The sequence below is a fragment of the Panthera pardus genome, unplaced genomic scaffold (genome assembly GCF_024362965.1).
Source record: "Panthera pardus isolate Hobbes unplaced genomic scaffold, ASM2436296v1 HiC_scaffold_8, whole genome shotgun sequence".
NCBI lineage: Eukaryota > Metazoa > Chordata > Mammalia > Carnivora > Felidae > Panthera > Panthera pardus.
Genome location: NW_026527013.1, coordinates 90,028 through 108,963, shown reverse-complemented (window position 1 = coordinate 108,963; position 18,936 = coordinate 90,028). Strand labels below are relative to the sequence as shown.

Sequence of the window (18,936 nt, the reverse complement as noted above, 5' to 3'; positions counted from 1 at the left end):
GGTGACCAGGTTGGCACCACACAGAGCACACACACACACACACACACACACCCACTCAGCGCACAGCCAGTGACGTACTGTGGCCTTAGGGCAAGGTCTGAGGCACCCTAGGTGCTCAATGTCGCTCAGGTCCTGGGTGGGGGGTAGCCACCTGGAGCTTTTTCCTCCCAGCCCAGGCCACCCACCTCCGCTTTCCAGCAGGAGGCAGCTGCCAACCCCGCCTCCTGCACTTCATCTTCGCCTCCAGGACCCTTCGAGGACGCTCTGAAGCTGCACGAGTGCTCTGCGGGGGCGGGGGCGGCGGTAGCGCCCGTTCCCCTGGAGGACCAGTGGCCCAGCCCCCCCACCCGCCGGGCCCCCATCGCCCCCACGGAGGAGCAGCTGCGGCAGGAGCCCTGGTACCATGGCCAGATGAGCCGAAGGGCCGCAGAGAAGCTGCTTCGAGCCGACGGGGACTTCCTGGTGCGCGACAGCGTCACCAATCCCGGGCAGTACGTCCTCACAGGCATGCACGCGGGGCAGCCCAAGCACCTGCTACTTGTGGACCCTGAGGGCGTGGTAAGGTGGCGCGCGGGGGCCGGAGGCGGGGCCTGAGAGCGGAGGGGCGGGGCCGCAGGGGGCGGGGCCGGGGCCGGGGCCGGGGCCGGGAGCATGGCCCGGATGGACGGCCTTAGCACCTTTAGGTTTAACGAAGTTGTTTGAGGGTTACAAAGCAGATTCTGTTTCCGTTTACCAGGTACCTTAGAATTACGAAGTATTTTCCCGTTTAAGAAGAATTTCAGGGTTTACAGGGGAGTTCCCAGTCTATACGGCGTTTTAGGGGTTACAAAACCTTTTCTAGCCTCGAGGCCTTTCAGAGGTTACAAAGTGCTGTATTTGATCAATTATAAGATGCGCTTTTGCTCCTACAGTCTGTCATCACTATGCGTCTTTTTTTTTTTTTTGATATATTTATTTATTTTATTTTTTATTTTTTAAAATTTACATCCAAGTTAGTTAGCATATAGTATGACAATGATTTCAGGAGTAGATTCCTTGGTGCCCTTACCCATTTAGCTCATCCCCCCTCCCATACCCCCTCCTGTAACTCTCAGTTTGTTCTCCATATTTACGGGTCTCTTGTTTTGTCCCCCCACCCCGTTTTTACATTATCTTTGTCTCATGTCACCACTGTGTGTCTTACAAAGAATGATGTCTTTGAGTGTTTTTTTTAAATAATGTATTTCAAGCCTCATAAACATGTCAATTTGCAAGGAGTTCTAGGGTCTACAAGTTAGTAAATGTCTTCATGATGCACACTTTCTTTTCATCTATTTATTAAAAATTTCTTAATGTTTATTTATTTTTGAGAGAGAGACAGACTGCAAGCCAGGGAGGGGCAGTGAGAGAGGGAGACACAGAATCTGAAGCAGGCTCCAGCCTCAGAGCTGTCAGCACAGAGCCCGACCCGGGGCTCAAACTCACAAACTGCGAGATCATGAGCTGAGCCGAAGCCGGTCGCTTAACCGACTGAGTCACCCAGGCGCCCCAAAGTTTATTTATTTTTGAGAAGCAGGGGAGAGAGAACAATTGAGGGGGGGGAGCACAGAGAGAGGGTTCCAGGCTCCAAGCAGGTTCCAGGCTCCAAACTGTCAGCGTAGACTCCAGTGTGGGGCTCGAACCCATGGACCACGAGAACATGACCTGAGCCAAAGTCAGATGCTTAACCGACTGAGCCCCCAGCCACCCCTCTCTCATTTTTTTTGAAGAGACTAAGCTTAGTTCCTTTTTCAAATTTAAGTTTTATTTTTTGATATCAAGTATTTACTGAAATTCTAGTTAGTTAACACGTATGGTAAAATTGGCTTCGGGAGTATAATTCGGTGATTCATAACACACATACAACATCCAGTGCTCATCCCAATAAATGCCCTCCTTAGTGCCCATCACCCATCTAGCCCACCCCCACCCACCTCCCTCTCTCAGCCCTCAGTTCGTTCTCTATCATTGAGTCTCTTGTGGTTTGCTTCCCTCTACCCCCCCCCACCCCCTTTCCCCACGTTCATCTGTTTTGACATCTTTGAAGCCTGCGTGTTTTTTAACCATCAGCTGTGTCTTTGAACTGCATCAAAGACACATCTGCAAAGACACTTTCTCCAAATAAGTTCCTGTCCACGGCTTCCAGGGTTTGGGACACGGACACGACTTTTTGGGGACCACCAAAAAGGGGTCTGTTGGGGACCACAGAACCCTGGTGGTTTTGGGGCCCGTGTGCATACCTTACTCTGGAATCTTGAGTCTGATTCTATGGTTGAAGTCCTGGAAGCTTCTGACGCAGCAGCTCTCAGACTGGAGCATGCATCAGACCCACGGGGCAGGCTCCCGAGGTTGCAGATTCCCAGTCAGCAGGCCTCTCCAGCTCCCAGTGCTGCTGACGCTGAGGCCTCTGGCCCCACAGGTGCGGACGAAGGATGTGCTCTTTGAGAGCATCAGCCATCTGATCGACTACCACCTGCAGAATGGGCAACCCATCGTGGCGGCCGAAAGCGAGCTGCATCTGCGCGGCGTGGTCAAACGCGAGCCCTGAGCCAGGTGCGCAGTGGGCCCCACGGATCCCAGCTTCACCCGTTCGCCAGCTTTTCTCTCATTTTAGAAACTGAGAAAATTCACAAAGCACACAGTTCACCCATTTAAAGTGTGCAACTCAGTGTTTTGTTTTGTTTTTTAGCATGTTTAGAGATGTGCAACCATCCTCTACCTAATTCCAGAACATTCTACCACCCCAAAAGGTACCCTGTCACCATCACCCCTCCCCCAGTCCCCGGCCCCCACGAGCCCCCTTCCCATCCGTGGATGAGTCTGTTCTGGACGTTTCACACACGTGGACTCACACTCCGTGTGACCTCTCGTGTCTCGTTCCCTCCCTGAGCGTCGTGTGTTCGGGGTGCGCCCACGGGCAGCAGGTGTGGATGTCTCGCTTCGGCTTGCAGCCGAGGGACGTGCGCATGCGCGGGGGATGCAGTCATCTGTGGACGTGCGCGTGCGCGGTGGGCACGTGTTTATCCACTCACTGTCAGTGGACATTTGGGTGTTTCCACTTTTTGGCTATCACGAGGAAGACCACTCAGAACACATACGTCCAGGTTTTTGCGTGGACTATGTTCGTGGCTCTTGGGCATATACCCAGGAGTGGAATTGCTGAGTTGCTATGGTAACTCCGTGTTTAATTAAACACGGGGGGGGGGGGCACTATTCTGGAGGAGGGGCTAGCGTAGCCTGGGTCCGATGGGTGTTTCAGGAGAGGTGCGCGAGATGAAAAGGTGCACCCTTGGGCTTTTGCTTTTGGTGTTGGAGAGGGACAGGCAGGTCTGGGTCTGGGTGGTTCCAGGACCTTTTGGTGAGAGACTCGGGCCTCTGGGGGAGGTGGGGGGTGGTTTAGGCAGGACATGCGCGTGAGCTGCGGGTGCAGGGGGTGGTGGTGGCATAAACTGTCTTGGGGAGGAGGGAGAGGCAAGACCTGGGATTTGGAAGCCAGGAGCTGGGGGCTCAGCTGGGGAGGGAGGGGCTGCAAAGGAAGAGGGTTGTGGAATTTCCCCAAGGGCTCAGCAGAGAGGAGCTTCTGGCCAGGTTGGGCTGCTCTCCTGTCCCCAAGACAACGGTCCCCTTCCCGCCTCCTCCCCCACCCAGGCCTCAGGCTGCAGTCATAGAAGGGGTTTCCAGTCTAGGGAAGGGCTTCTGGGGCTGGGGGTGGGCCCATGGGACACCTGAAAGGATCAGCAGGTGCGGGGCTGTGTGTTTGCTTCCCTTCCCCAAGGTGTTTGGATCCGAGAAACAATGCTGATGGCAGTAATAATAGCTATGCTTCCACCTCCCGAAACTCCACAGGCTTCCCCCGTGGTTCTGAACTGGCACTGTCATTAGCATTGTCGTTTTGCAGAAGAAATAGCACAGGGAGGTTAGAGCACTACCCTAGGTCACACTGTAAGAACGTGGGGAGCTTCACCCCGGTCCCTCAGCCTGGAGGCCCTCACTGGGCCCTGTCACTGAGGTTCAGGGTCCTGGACGCCGGAACCTGGGTCTCTGGTTGCCGTCTCAGCTGACCCTTGACCTCTCCTTCTCTTTCTTCCCCAGGTGATGGTTCTCAGCTCCCAGCTCCTGTCCTGCTCCGCAGATGCCCCTGTTGTGGCCTTACGGGCTCCTCAGCCTCTCCCTCCGGACCCTGGTCAGGCTGGAACCGCCACTGTCTCTCCTTCCTCCGCATAGGCCTCTCTCCAGCCGTCCCTGGGCGGGGTCAACAAGGCCAAGAAATGGGGGCCCACGACCCCTTTATCCTGCTGACGCCCTGCCTGCCTCCACCCTCTGCCTGGAGTGAGGGTGTCCATACCAAAGACAGAACCTTTTCTCACCTCTAAAGAAAATACAGTAAAGACAAGCAGTCCTCCATCTCCAAGCCCTGGCCAGGGCCTTTGATGGGTTAAGGAGGCCCACCTCTTTTCCCGGATGGACTTCAGCTTCTCTCCCTGGAAAGAGGGATTCCTGTCCTTGACTGGTTCAGTTTTTCCACCTGAAAAATCAGTGCACAGTTGTCTTTTATGGGGAAGAATTGAGATGCTTTGGGTCCTCAGGCCGGGGCACCTGCTGATGTTGAAGGGGGCGGGTAGTCTTGGGGCCCAGCTGGGATGGGGGGCATCCAGGCAAGGCCAGCACAACCGGCTCGGCGGGGGGAGCGGTGGGTGGTTGTGGGACTCTGCCCTCCCGGCTGCCAACCTGCATGGACATTTGGGATCTGCTGGTAACACGACCATGAGGAAACGAACCCACCTGCACATTGAGAGGCCCTCTGGCTGGAAGGCTGAGGCCAGTGTCCCAGGGGCAGAGCCAAGGCCCACGGTGTGGCCTTTCGGGGCTGGAGGATGTGGGGACTGGAGGGGGGGGATGGGGAAGAGGGCGTTGGGCCTGTGGGGCAGTGGTCTGCTGTCCCAGAACCCCCGGCATCTCCCTCACACCTGTTTTTACCCCGAGATAAAGCCTCCCCAACACCCCCGTCTTCCCCTTGGAAACATCTGTATTTCCTGAATGCTGCAAACCTCTTTCAAGATGCCCCTGCATGTCTGGCAAAAAGTTCTTTTCCCTCCAAACTGCTCCTGACTTCCCCCCGAATGTGGCCTGACTTCTCTCAGACCACCCCTGTCACCGGCAGAGCCCCTGCACACAGCTGTTGCTCTGCAGACCTTGCCTCACATGATTTCTGGGCTCTCCTTCCCAGAGACCACCATCTCTCCCGGAACCCCTCCTCTGGCCCTCCTGGAGAGGCCTCCCTGCCAGGGCCACACCCCTGCCCAGGGTCTGGATCTCTGGGGAGACTGAGAGATCCGATGGGATTTCTCTGCAGTCAGCAGGCCACACCCCCTGCCCTGGGGGAGCCTGGTGAGGGTGAGGGGAGCAGCCCACACTCTGCTCTGTCTGTAACCAGGGGGGAAAGCCGTCAAAAAACAGCCCGAGGAGACTGACGCCGTGCCTTTTACTTTGGAGACACGGAGGCAGAGAGCCACCAGTGTGTGCACCCAACCCACGTCCACCCATCGATCCAGCCATCTATTAGGCGTTCCGTTCACTGGCCATCCACCCCTCCCCCCCATCCTGATACCCTTTAGTAAGCCTGCATTCGCCTCTTACCTGCCTGGACCTCTGGTGGATTAACAAGGGTGCAGCAGGACCGAGACTGGTCCTTGTGGTCTGTCCTTGTGGGGTTAACAGCCAAGTGACATTAATCAGCAAATCACTGCTAAGCGTGTAATGACAACAGTGAAAAGGAAAGAGTCCTGAACTTAGTGATCTGTGGGAATGACACAGGGGCTGCGATCTGGAGGATGAGAGCCCCAGATGAGGAGGACAGAGTTCTAGGCAGAAGGAATGGCACGTGCAAAGGCCCTGTGGTGTGTGTGGCTCCCAGCACATTTAGGGACCAGAAGGATGACCTGTGTGTGACTACAGGTGGAGCGGAGGACACAGCTTGTTCGAGGCCTCACCGCCGGGGGGTATCAGAGCTGGGGTTCGCACCCCATCACCTCCTCGTCCTGCTCTCTGCGCTGGAAAAGCCAGGTCTGGGGTGCACACACAGCGACGGGAGCTGTGAGCCTAGCTTCACCTGGGTACCCCGCACTTGTCTCTTGCGCCATTCTACCTTCAATTACTCAACAGATGCTCCTTGCGCCAGCCTCACCCTCAGGGAGTCTTGGGGTGGGAGGCAGCCACCGTGTCAACTCAGACTGGTTGCTTCCCTTCCCTGAACTGCGTGCCCTGTGGAATTGGGCTGCCCCCTGTGCCTCAGTTTCCTTACCTGGAAACTGGGCGTGGTGGCCCTCCCCCACAGAGAGTTAACCTCTGCCTTGTTGGGTCGGGGTCTCTCCTGGGAGCTTGCAGACAGGCCTTCCTTTTCCAGGGGAGGAGACAGAGCTCAGAGGAGCAGCTGTTGCCACAGCTGTGTGGGTACAAGGTGGCCCTCTGGACTGGAGCTTCCTTCTTTGAGGCCCCTCCCTGTGCTTCTCCCAAGACCTGTCTGCGGTGGCTGTGGGGGGCGGCCTATGACTCAGGCTAGCTCCTGGGAAGCACCGTGTCCCTCCTCCTTCCCATGAGGCTAGCTCCCTGGGGGGTGGGAGTGGAAGACCAAGGCCATCCATCATGCAGTGGCATGACTCAGGTCAGGGGTGGGGGTGCTGGCCAATATCGCCTGGTCCCCCTCCCCAGCTTGGACTGGAAGGCTGCACCTCCCCATTTCTGATCCCAGGAAGGCTGCAACTTGGGGTGTGGGGGAGTCCCGGGGGGTCTGCCACGCCGGTCAGCCACAGGGCTCTGCAGAGGAGGTAGGTTTTGTCGGCTGGGAGAGGTTCTTCTGTACGGACCGCAAGCCTCACTAACCAGCAGGAAGGGCCAGCCTCCCGGCCCCCGCCCCTCCCAAGGCAGGTGTTTGGGACCTGTCCCCAGTTACCTTTTCTGTCTGGGGCTCAGTTTCCCCAGCCCCCAAAGGTGATGGGGTGCAGGCACAGGGGTGTGGCTTCGGCTGAGCTAGCAGTGGTGGCGTTCAGGTTTTGGGGTTCCCTTCGAGGCCCGGCCAGGCCTCCCACAGCTGAGCCCCTTTTCTCACCAGGAGCAACACCCAAGAAGTGAAGGCTGGCGCTCACATCAGTGCTCTAGGCCCTGTTGTGAGCACCTTGCCTGTCAGCACCTGTTTGTCCTTGCTCTGTGGCTGTGGTGCAGGGACAGCTGTTATGCTGGTGGACAGCCAAAGAGATAGAGGCAGAGAGGTCTGGACACTTCAGGAAGTGTTGGCCTCGGGATTCAAACCCCAGATGAGCATCCCCGGTTGCTTAGCACAGGAACCGGCACAGAATAAACTCATTGCCTCCTCCCTCAACCCAACTGGGAGTAGACCTGCCCCAGCTGGGTCGGGGTGAGGGCGGAGTGAAGCCCCCAGCACGCAGCGTGGCTTGTTGTCAGAAGACCTGAGATGGTCACTCCACCTTAGTGGGCACCACTGTCCCTGTCTGTGCGATGGAGAGAGGCGGCCCGTGGCCTCTGAGGTCCTCCCTCCTGCCTGCTACCAGAAAGAGTGCACTTCCACGAGTCATCCCTCTTACTGTGGTGCTAGTTCCTCCATTCGTCTGCCAGGTGGTTATTAAAGACCCCAGTGTCTTGGGGACCAGGCAGGGACAAGGCTGCCACACCCCTTCCTCCCAGCGGTTCCAGGCTGGCAGGGGCAACGGATGTCAAACAAGTATGCGCTCCAGGGCATTCTTCATGGTAGCTCAAGTTGCGGTTCGGTGGGCTCTGCCAGGCCGTGATGCTGGCCCAGCCCAGGCTGGCAGGCAGGGCAGGCTTCCTGGAGGCAGTGGTGAAATGATGCATTCATTGGCATCTGCCTCCCCTGTCAGACCCTGTGGTCGTGCCAGTGTTGCCCACAGCACAAAGAGGGGCCTTAATATTTGCTGAGAGAGAGCAAAGCTGAGACAGACCTTTGCGGGGGAGTCATGGACCCTGCTGAGCCTTGCTTTTCTCATCTGGACAATGGAACTCCAAAGCCCACCTCACTCCAAGGTCAGGTGGAGGCATTGGAGGGGCAGGAGTTCTGTCCGGCTCCCACCTGCCCCCCTGCACCCCCTTCTGCTGTTGAACCAGTGGTCACTCCAGACCAGCCCCAGCCGAAGCTGGGGCCACGATGGGGCTTGGGGACATTCTTGGAACACAGGAGGCTCTGGGACAATCGTAATTTAATAAAGCCCGGGCTTTGGGTCAGTCCTGGCCATACATTATCGTGCTGTCTCCTCTCGCAAGACGGGTAGGCCTTAGGTTTCAGAAGGGGGCGTCGAGGCTGGGAGGGAGGGCCAGGAATGAGGAAGCAGAGGTTGAGGGGAGCAGATCACAAGTCGGGAGGGGCTGGGATCCAGCAGACCTTGTGTGCTCAGGAGCTGCCAGGCCTGGGGCCCTGTCCTGGTCTCACCCCTCCTCTGTCTCTCTGTCTGTGGACAGCATGTCGGTGCTGTCCCCTCTTCCCTTGGGCCACAGTTTCCTGTTATGCGTGTGTCACAGGAACCACCGAACCCTTAACATCTCATCGGTGTCTGTCTTCTGGCATCTCTCGCACTGGGACGCGTCAGAAAGCTGGACGTTGTGTCCATGCATCACAGTCGCGTCCTCAGCACCCAGACTGCTGCCCGCCCGGCGTCCACCAGCTGCTCAATAAACATTTGTTCTCGAAATGAAGGCCGCTTCTTGCACGGCAGCAAGGTGCGGACGCCCGCCCGTTTACTGGAGAGGAGCGCGTCTCAGCGGCCATGTCCTTATTTCCGGAAGGAAACCCTCACTTCCCCTGCACAGACCCACCGGGTTCTGGTGAATCCTTGGGGCCGGCGGGGACACCTTCAGCCGCACTTTTTTTTTTAATGTTTATTCATTTTTGGAGAGAGACAGAGAGCATGAGTTGGGGAGGGGCAGAGAGCGAGAGGGAGACACAGAATCCGAAGCAGGCTCCAGGTCCCGAGCGGTCAGCCCAGAGCCCGACGCGGGGCTCGAACCCACCAACCGTGAGATCATGACCCGAGCGGAGGTCGGAGGCTCAACCGACTGCGCCCCCCCAGGGGCCCCAATTGTTGCCATTACTGTACTCATCGCGTGAGACGGGAAGGGCCTGTCTCTGGAGCCCCGGCCCACCGCAGATGCGGGTCTGTGCCCCGCCCAGGTGAGCTGAGGCAGGGGCTTGGGGCCTCCGGGGGCCCTACAGCGCGGATCCGCAGGCACAAGAGCTACGACTGGCCTTCGACGAGGCGCAACCACCTGCTTGCCTCCCATCGACCCCCACCAGGCCCCTGGGGCCTGGGCTTGGGGGCGGGGCGGGGCGGGGGCCCCTGGGGCCTGGGGGCGGGGCGGGGCGGGGGCTGTGGTGCGGTTGTACTAGGAGGAATACGGCGGCGCGGCGGCCGGGCTGGGCGGTTTCCCGCCGCCGCCGCCGGTGAATGAGTCCCTGCTGCGCTGCCGCCGCCGCCCGAGCTGGAGCTGCGACCGCGTCCCCCCGCGGGCCCCGACCCCTTCGCGCTGCGACCCCGGCGTGCCCGCGGGACAGCCTCCAGCCTCGGGTCACCACCCCGGGGCAGGTGAGTGTGGGGACCCCGCCACGGTCCGCTGGGGTCTGCTAGGACCCCCGCCCCCACCCCAAGCTGAGTCTGGCGGGGGGGGGGGGGGGCGGGGAGACACGCGGGAGGGGTCAGCTCGCTGCGCCTTCAGTCCTCCGACTGACCTCCTCTCCCTGCCCAGACCCTGGTGCCTGGACCCTCAGTCCTGGGCAAAGCCACAGGTGGGTGGGAGCTTGGCGGGGGGTGGGAGGGGGGACGGGGGGGGGCGGAGCGGGGACATCCTGGGGATCCGCGCATACCAGGGGTGCCTTCCCTTTGGACTGAGCACAGACCCTTTAGCAAGCGCTTTGAGATCCTCAAGACGGGGTGGGGGCGGGAGAGGGGTCGCTGTCCCCTGGGAGCTTCCCAAGAGTCGAACGTCGCCCCCACCTCCCTAGCTTCGCCTTGGTTCTGGGAAGTTAAGCTCGATCTCCCTGGGGAGGGAGGACGGGGGAGAGGTGATGCGCTCTGAGTGATCCTGCGCAACCCCCCTTGGCCGGGACCTGCCCCTGTGGCTCCCCTACACAGGCGTCGGGAGCCCCTGTTCCCTTCTCCCAGGGCCTGGGATGCAGCTCCTGACCCCGCTTGTCCTCTCAGACTCTGCAGAGCTCTTCCTGGCCTCCCCTCTGCCTGCCCCCATGAAGAAAACCAACGTGTGGTTCCTGGAGCGTCTCCGGGGGTCCGGAGAAAACGCCAGCCCTGGGAGTGAGGCAGGGGACAGGGGATCCAAGGGACCCCTGTACAGCAATGTGCTCACACCCGACAAGATCCCTGACTTCTTCATACCCCCCAAGCTGCCCGCTGGCCCCACAGATCCCGAGGCTCAGGCAGAGCTGGGCCCCGCCACCTCCGATCAGAACCTGGCCTCGGGGACACCCCGCCGAGCCCCCCGGAGTCCCCGGCTGTCTGCCAAGCTGCCGGCTGAGAGCAAGAGCCTGCTGAAGGCAGCCACCCGGCACGTGATCCAGATTGAGAGTGCGGAGGACTGGCCAGCGGAGGAGGCTGCCACCAACGCAGACCCCCAGGCCCAGGGCGCCATGTCCCTGCCCTCTGTGCCCAAAGCCCAGACGTCCTATGGCTTTGCCACACTGGCAGAGAGCCCCCACACGCGGCGCAAGGAGTCCCTGTTCCACAGCGAGCATGGAGCCCTGGCTCAGGTGGGGTCCCCAGGTGCCGGGCGCCGTCGGGGGGCCCCCAAGGCCAATGGGGGAGATGGGGTGCCCAGGGAGGCTGGTGGGGCCCTCATGAGCCCCAGTCGCTACTTCAGCGGTGGGGAGAGTGATACTGGGTCCTCGGCTGAGTCCTCCCCATTCGGGTCCCCTCTGCTGTCTCGCTCTGTGTCACTGCTGAAAGGCTTTGCCCAGGACAGCCAGGCCAAAGTGAGCCAGCTCAAGCACTCGGCGGGCCGCCACGGCTCTCTGTCTGCTGAGGACAGTGCACCAGACGCCAGCCCCGGGGCTCGGCGCCGTTTGACCCGCAGGGCCACCCCGGAGCCGGGCCCTGAGACTGGCCAGGCGCCCCGGGTGGAGCACGCCGTCCGGATGGGCCCTCGGGGCAGCGTCAGGCTGCTGGCAGAGTATGAGGCGGCCCAGGCCCGCCTGCGGGTGCGCCTGCTGGCTGCCGAGGGCCTCTATGACCGCCTGTGTGACGCCCGGAGCATCAACTGCTGTGTGGGCCTGTGCCTGGTCCCCGGCAAGCTGCAGAAGCAGCGCAGCACCATCATCAAGAACAGCCGCCACCCCGTCTTCAACGAGGACTTCTTTTTCGACGGCCTGGGGCCGGCCAGTGTCCGGAAGCTGGCCCTCCGGATCAAGGTGGTCAACAAGGGTGGCAGCCTCAAGCGGGACACGCTGCTCGGGGAGAAGGAGCTGCCCCTGGCCTCCCTGCTGCCTTTCCTGTAAAGGCCCCTCCCTGCCTCCCTGCGGAGGGTAGGATGCGGGGGAAGACCCCACCCCACCCCACCCGGGTCCCCACGGGCGGGAGGCCGCTTGGCCAGGCCGGCGGGGGGCGGGGGCTGGGGTGCGGCGTGTTCAAGCTCAGACCGGGGCTGCAGTCGATGCCGGGGGTGGCCAGGATACTATTTTTCACGGATTCATTTTTTTTTTTTTGGAAGAGGAAGAGAGGGGGCTGCCAGCAAAGAGAAAGGGACACTTGGCAGGGCTGAGCGTCCCCCCTCCCGACCCCCCATGCCCCAAGTTCTGCGCGGCCTTACCCCTTTAAGAGTTCTGGAAAGGGGTTCTCAGGGTGGGGTGTGGGGGGCCGGAACCTGTTCCTGGAGGCAGCTGGTGTGGATCACAGGCCTAGAGGTGACCAGTCCTGAGGCTGAGGCCCATCTTTCCCTTGGTCGTATGGGAGTTCTCCTGGCCCGGCCCACGAGACACCCCGTCCCCCGCCAGAGAGCAGTAGCAGGCCTGGGATCTGCCAACAGCACCCACAGGGCCCCAGAGGCAGAGCCCGCCGGGGAGCAGGGTGCCACGTCTGGTCTGAGAGCCACGACCTGGCAAAAGACAGGCAGAGGAGGGGGCCCGGACGCAGAGGAAGCCCCAGGAGGGCTGGTGGAAAGCAGACAGCTCTCCTGTGTGCTGTCTTCCTCCAGCACCTTCCCTGGCCCGACTCACCTCACCTGAGACCCTGCTGGGACATCCGGAGCCTGCCTCCCCAGGAGGGGCTGCTCAGAACAGACCCAGACAGCAGCCTCCCGGCCCCCCCGACCCCCTCCTCCCTGCCCCTCTGGGGCTGGGAGCTGCCACCCTGCCAGCCTCCTGCGCAGTGCCCTTGGCAGCTGGACACCAGGGACTGATGGCTGGATTTTACTCCACGTGGTAAATGATTGTGGTTAGTGTGGGTGGGACGGAGGGATGAAGCTGGCAGGCCAGGAGTACCCTGCTTGTGCCCCTTCATGCCGCTAGGCCGCTGCATGGATTTAAGTGTTGTGTCAGTACGTGGGTCCTTGAATGATGTCTGCAGACAGTTTCCGGCCTAACAGGACAGAAACAGTATGGTTTGAATCAGGGGCCTCTCCTAGCCCACCTGGTGGGCACCCTTGGACCAGGGCAGACCAGGATGGGGGCACCCCTCCCCATCCAAACACTGTCTCTCCTAAGTAGGTTCCCAAATCCCACTGGGGAAGGGACGGAGGACCCTTCCCCCATAGCCTGGGAAAGCACTTGGTCCCCTTTGCACTTTGGGGAGAATTTGGGGCCCTTGGAGCTGAGGTCCCTTGCTGTGCCCCCCTTGCCCCTACCTCTGTCCTAGGCCTGCTCCTTCATGCTCCCTGCTGCTAGTGTCAGAGGGGCTCCCCTTTACTCTGGAACCTGGGGACCACCCAGCACCAGGCTTGTGGGCTGGAACAGGCAGACAGAGGACCCTGCATTGAGTCAGATGCTTGGGGCTTCCACTGTCTCCCTTCCCTCTGACCCCGACCTCTCATCCCTGCTTTCCGTCTGGGGGGGGGGTGTTTTATACACCCCTGCACTATTCGATATCTTTGTGTTCCGTGTCGACTGTGGGTAAATCTTCAAGACACCCTCCCCCAAGTGTGTTTGTTTATAAATGCTGTTTTTAGTGCAATAAAGGTGTTTCGGGAGTGCGGGGGTGGAGATCTGCTTGTTTAGTAACGAGAGGAATTTTGCCTTGAGTTCCAGGGAGGGTCGGTGGAGTTTTCTCAGCCCTTTGGATCCTCTGGGACTGTCTCCTGCTTGTGGGGGAGGCGGGAATGCCAGACTGCCACAGAGCAATGGCCCTGGGGACCCCCAGGCCCTCTCACAGTCACAGCAGGTCAGTGAGCATTGTCCTGTTTTCGTCCCCCATCTGCACACATGACATCCCACCTCACAGGCCAGGCTGGGGACCTTCAGTAAGCTGCCTGTGGCAGCCCAGCTAATGAGAGCCAGGACGGGAACCCACTGTGGCCACCAGAAGGATGCTCGGGCCTGCCACTTCCAGGCTATGGAGCAAACTGGACTGAGGTGTCATCACCGATAAGGACCCCCTCAGATGCCATGAGCTGCCAAGGCAGGAATGCCCCCGCTGACGCAGCCCTCACTCTCAAGCCCTAGGCCTTGAGGTCAGACAGGAATAGAAAGCCAGCATTTCAGCCAGGAGGCCACCCCCACCCTTGTCATGCCACTTGGAGATGCCCCGGGCCAGGGCGGTAGGAACAGCCTGGGCTGTAGGCCATTCACATCGATGCTGTGTCCTCAGCCTCGAATGCCTCCCAGCCCCCAACTTCTCCACTTTCAGGCTTCAGCTGAGATGGTGCCTCCTCCAGGAAGCCTTCCCGGTCCTCTTGGCTGGGAAGGGGGGCTTTTCTCAGTATGTCCTACATCCGACCTCGGCTCACATGCTGCCTGGGGTCCTGTCTGTCTCCGACTCCAGGGTCGGGACAGGTTCATCTCGGTGAGTGGTGTCTTCAGGTCCAAAACCATGCTGGGCTCCCAAGAGGTGCCTGACCGGCCACTGATGAATAATTGGAAAGCCACAGCTTGACCCCCCCCCCCACGTCTGTGCTCCTGCAGGGTAGCTGGGGAACAGGGAAGCCGGCAGTGAAGGGGCACCCGCCCTTCACCCCAGCTTGGCTCTCACCAAGGAGCTGAGTTGGCACGAGATGTGGAGAACTCTTGTCCCGTCAAGGCGTGATGGGAGGTGGCATCCATGACCTGGGGGACGTGTGGGGGCTCCTGTCACAGAATGCCGGGGGTTGGAGGTGGGGCATCACGAGGAGGAGAGCAGGTCAGTCTCGGGGAGTGTGGGAGCTCGGCTGAAGTGGGCTCCGTTTACTCCAGACTTGCTCCGTCTGATGTGGGGGCGGGGGGACCAGTCCAGAGAATGGAAGCAGGTCAGCTGCATTTCCAGTGACCTGCTCAACAAGGGTGTGCTTCCTCCTCAACACCAGTTCTGGGACAGAGTCACTGCCTGCAGTCGAGGGGGCACGGCTGAGCCCTGGGGGTGCTTCCCTGCCACCCCTTCCTCCACAAAGCCTGTGTGGGGCCTGCCCACCCCCACCTGGCACAGCCAGTGTCCTTGTAGAACTGGTGGGACTGAGCGGCCCCACCAGACCCCGTGGGCTGGGGGGACAGCAAACACATCTGAGTGTTCAGTCTTTCTGCCTGAAGGGGGCGTTAGCTGAGCTCCGGGGGTATGCTGGGAACAAGGCCACCACATCCCAGCCGGGAAGCTGCATGTCGCAGACCAGAGGCGAGGATCCGTGTGTGGCCCTACTGTGTGCAGCTCCTGCGCCCTGGGTGCCTGCCGTTGTCTGCTGGTCTCTTCCTCTGGCACCCACTTCACAGCAGAGAAACGAGAGTGCAGGGAGCCCAGGAAGGAGCTGGCCTTGAACCCATGTGCAGTAGGACAGGGGCGTGGCCAAGGGCTGGATTGGATACCACCCCCCCACCCCCCCCCGGACTACTGGCTCAGAGCTGGGGTCCACTAGGACCCCCCCCCCCGCCCCAACACCAGAGCTGGTTTCCTCTGGGATTCTTGAGCAGATTGTGAGTGCCCTGTGCCCCAGTTCAGGGCCCTGTCTCCTGGTCTGAACCGAGGCCTGGCTCCTTTCTCTCCTCTTACCCTCATGGGGCCTGGACTGTCAGGCCCACCACGAAGCCACCAGGAGCCTTTGTGTGGAGCTGGGGTCCTGAGCAGCCTTCCACCTGCTGACAGCCCGCCAGATGAGCCGCACTAATGAGGCCTGGTCCGGCACGGTTGGTCCCAGGATGTGTTGCCAGGGCAACCGGGCGCCTTCTTGCCTCTTCCCCACTAGCCACTCATTGCCGGCAGCCTGTGTGCTGTGTGTGTGTGTGCATGCGCAGGTGTGTGCTGTGCGTGTGTGCATGGGCGTCTGTGCACATGTTCACCCTGTGGGCGTGTTAGTGTGGCCACATGCCTGCTCTGTGCAGGGGTAAGTGCAGGAGCGCGTGTGTGTTAGAACGTGTGCACCCGCTGCCCTCGCACCTGCACGGGCTGTGTGTGTGCTTCTCTGTGCACGCATCGTGTGCACGTGTCACCATGTAGTGTGTGTGTGCTGTGGCTGCCCCGTGCCTCACGACACTCAAGAGGACGTGCCCAGATGGGACCAGCAGCTCAACAAGGCCCCTGCCTCCTGTCCCCGTGCTGGCTCCTCGCTGGGAACACCCTCGCCATGTGCTCTCACTCTGCGTTTAGGTATCAAGCCGCCTTCTCCTTCTCAGGGTGGCCGGCCCCCCGGTGAGGTCAGATCCCCCTTCATGACCCTGGTTGTGTCACGTACCGCCTGTGATAGCAAGTTGATAGGAATGGCCTGTTGTTTGCGCCCAGCGCTCAGCCCTGGGTGCAAGCCGCAGGGCGGGGGGAGGCATGAGTCTTTTGTGCCTCCAGCCTGGCTGCTACACTGAGTGCCCCTACACCCAGGAGAGCCATGGACATCCAGGGCCACCACTAGCAGTGGGCAAATCACAAAATGGTGCCCCTTTGTCTGACCCGAGCCGGTACCATTGACAACAGAGCCCAGAGATGAGGAGTCAGATGCCTGGTGACCTTGTGGGCACCTGGATCTGACTGTGCCTGAAGTCCATAACTGCACACCATTGCAGTTCAGAGGGCCAGTAAAGTTCCTTCTCTGTGTAAGCCAGCTTGATAATATGTGTTTGTTTGTTTGTTGTTTTTCCACTTGTAGTCAAAGAACACTGATAGGCCAAGTCTTCAGTCTGGTGAAGTAGAAACAGCCCTGACCTAGGCAGGCAGCCCCGGAAGGCCTGGGAGCTGCACGTCCCACTGCGTTGGGGAAGGTGGCACTAACCAAGGAGGGCTTTGCAGAAGGGGCAGAATCTGAGACAGGGAAGGGCACTGGGGCAGCAGGGACCTTCCAAAGGTGGAGGGAAGGGGCCTGGGGATGGGGCCCACCATGGGTCTGCATCCCACCCCAGTCTGCCCTCTGCCTTCATCTGCTACCCCTGCTCCCAAACCTTCCATGGCTCCTCATGGCCCCATATCCTGGCCTTGGAGACCCACCCTGTGGCCAGGCCCCCACTGTCTGTGAACCTGTTCTCTGCGTGTGCTGTACTTTTCTGGGCCTGGAGACCCGAACCCTAATCAGGGAGGAGCTTAAGGGCAGCGCTCCACGCTGGAATTCAAGCCCCGGATTTTTCCATGGCGCGGCCTCCAGCGAGTCCCGGGGCATGTCTGGGTCTCCGATGCTTGGGCTGCGATGAGGCCCAGGCGCCTTTGTGGGCAGAGCTCGACACACAGTCGCGTTCTGCAGAAGCAGGCACAGTTTTGCGATGATAATTAATATAATCACATTAGGGTGATAATTGTAGGCTACCGCCAGACCCACTGTGGTCGGGCTCCCCCTTGGCCGCAGGGGCGGGACCTCGCTCCCCCGCCCCTGCTTTTCCCTCCAGCTGCCGGCACCCCCTCTCCGGTGTGGGATTCAATTAAGCTGTTCCCCCCCCCCCCCCCCCGCTTCTCCGCGGCGGCGGCGACGGAGCGGCTACCACGGAGAAAAACGACTTCAATAAACAGGAACCTCGGGGAGGGAGCGGACTGCGTTTGCCGACCCCTGTCAAGCCAGCCTCCGCGGAGGGCCTGCTGGGGCCGCGCCCCACCTGTATGTTGGAGATGTTCCGCCCTCCAGGGTTGCGTGGACATGCAGACCGCGCAGGGCCCGTCGTTAAGCCCGCGGTGGGTGACAGGGATGGACTGCTGAACCCTTAGACTCTGCTGACCCGACTCACACAGGGGGAAACTGAGGCACAGGGCGGTAGGCCCAGCTGGCAGGTGTCAGGAAGGCGATTCCGCCAGCGCTGGGTGCAGACCCCAAGCCTTCAGCCTCAGCCAGGCTGCCTTCCCACACCCTCACAGCCTCCTTCTCAGGGAGGCGCCACCCCCTGCCTTCCAGGCCCTGCCTGGGCCTCTGGCCTGAGTCTGAATCAGGACAAGTCAGTCCCTTCTCTGTGGTTCAGCCTCCTCCTCGCACTCTGCGTCCTACCCCATGCTGTTGGCGGCTGGGGGAAGGTCCGATCTGGCACAGGTGTGCACCCAGAGCGGGCGCTGCTAGGGCCGCTGCCTGGCGGGGAATTTGAACTTGCCCGGAGGGCTCCGGGACACAGCCGATGCCTGTGGTTTAAAGCGGGGCCTTGGGTCCCCACATCCGCGGACCTGGAGGTGGAGTTCAGCCACAGGGGGCCACCTGCTGGGTCTGGCGGGGGGGGGGGGGGGGGGGGGGGAGGGGGGGGGGATGTGGCAGGAGGCCAGCCTGGCTGTTCCCGCTGAACCGCGCCCCCCCCCCCCCACGCTTCTCCCTTGGCCCTGTTCGCCCGCATAGGCTTTGCCCGCGTGTTCAGTGAGTTCTGTGATTCCCTTCCAGAGAGTCACCAAGCGTGAGGGGGTTCTGGGGTTGCCTGGATTTGCAGTTGGTGTCATCTAGTCCTTCCAGCTGGGCTTCCTCCCGCACCGCCACGCCAGCCCCTTGCCCTCCCTGGGAGCTCATGTTGCCATGGTGACCACTCATGTCCCCTCCCCCACCCCTCCCCACTCCCTGCCAGCCCCTGACTGGCGCTTACATTTACCTCCCTGGAGGGAGGACTCAATCCCTGAGTCCCCGGATAAGGCTACCCCTTTGGTCCCCATCCTTACTTTAGCTCCCCCAACCAAGCCACAGAGCCCCTTCTTTGTTCCTTGAAGTCAGGCAGACTCTGGGCCTGTACAGCCAAGTCTCTTGATGGGGTCCAGCGCTCTGCACTTTGGGTATTGTTTTTCTCAACTTTTAATTTTGCTCTAATTTCAAATTTGCAGAAACTTTCAAGGTTAATACCAGAAACTCTCATAGACTCTGCACAGACTCACCAATTGGTTGCATTTAGTCCTGTCTGCTTTGTTGTGTTCGGTGTCTATATCTATCTATTATCTGTATGCATATGCTTATATTTAAATGTACTTTTCTGAGCCACTTAAGACTGGAAGTGTAATGCCCCTTCACCCATAACACATCACCGTATATTTTCTAAAAACCAGGATTCTCTTTTATAACCCACCGCGGTTATCACAATCGGGAACTTTCACATCAATACAGTACTCATATCTAACACACTGTCCGTATTCAAATGTCACCAGCTGCTCCAATGATGTCCCACTGGGGGGGACTTGGTAATGAGCAGGTTGCCATGGCAACAGATTCTGGCAGCCGGGTCAGCAGGCAACAGCTCAGAGGAGCCTGGGCTGTGCCTCCTGGGGGGCAGCCTGGGGGAGGAGGGCCCAGAGGGGGCAGGAGAGCATCCCCTACTACTCTTGGAGATGGTCCTTGCCCTGGGTCAGG

At 60.2% G+C, this 18,936-nt stretch overlaps 2 protein-coding genes across 3 annotated transcripts in view; both read left to right on the top strand.

Moving 5' to 3' along the window:
* Nucleotides 1-5,087, top strand: part of SHC2 (SHC adaptor protein 2) — a 29,415-nt gene extending 24,328 nt beyond the window's left edge. Inside the window, 3 exon segments of the mRNA XM_019434085.2 lie at nucleotides 248-558; nucleotides 2,438-2,571; nucleotides 4,111-5,087. Of these exon segments, the coding sequence (XP_019289630.1) occupies nucleotides 248-558; nucleotides 2,438-2,566 (440 nt within the window). The 3' untranslated portion in view covers nucleotides 2,567-2,571; nucleotides 4,111-5,087.
* A 4,401-nt stretch (nucleotides 5,088-9,488) lies between these two features.
* On the top strand, nucleotides 9,489-11,579 carry C2CD4C (C2 calcium dependent domain containing 4C). 2 transcript variants are annotated; one of them, XM_019434109.2, is made up of 2 exons: nucleotides 9,489-9,626; nucleotides 10,242-11,579. In XM_019434109.2, the coding sequence occupies exon 2, from the start codon at nucleotides 10,283-10,285 to the stop codon at nucleotides 11,543-11,545; it is 1,263 nt and encodes a 420-aa protein (XP_019289654.1). In that variant the 5' UTR covers nucleotides 9,489-9,626; nucleotides 10,242-10,282; the 3' UTR covers nucleotides 11,546-11,579. The 2 variants fall into 2 exon arrangements, with proteins under 2 accessions (XP_019289654.1, XP_019289653.1); XM_019434108.2 differs by having other exon boundaries at nucleotides 10,203-11,579.
* Nucleotides 11,580-18,936: the final 7,357 nt, after the last annotated feature.

What these genes read in the sequence shown, in the direction of transcription:
- C2CD4C (XM_019434108.2), top strand. Translation starts at nt 10,211, where the DNA reads ATGCAGCTCCTGACCCCGCTTGTCCTCTCAGACTCTGCAGAGCTCTTC.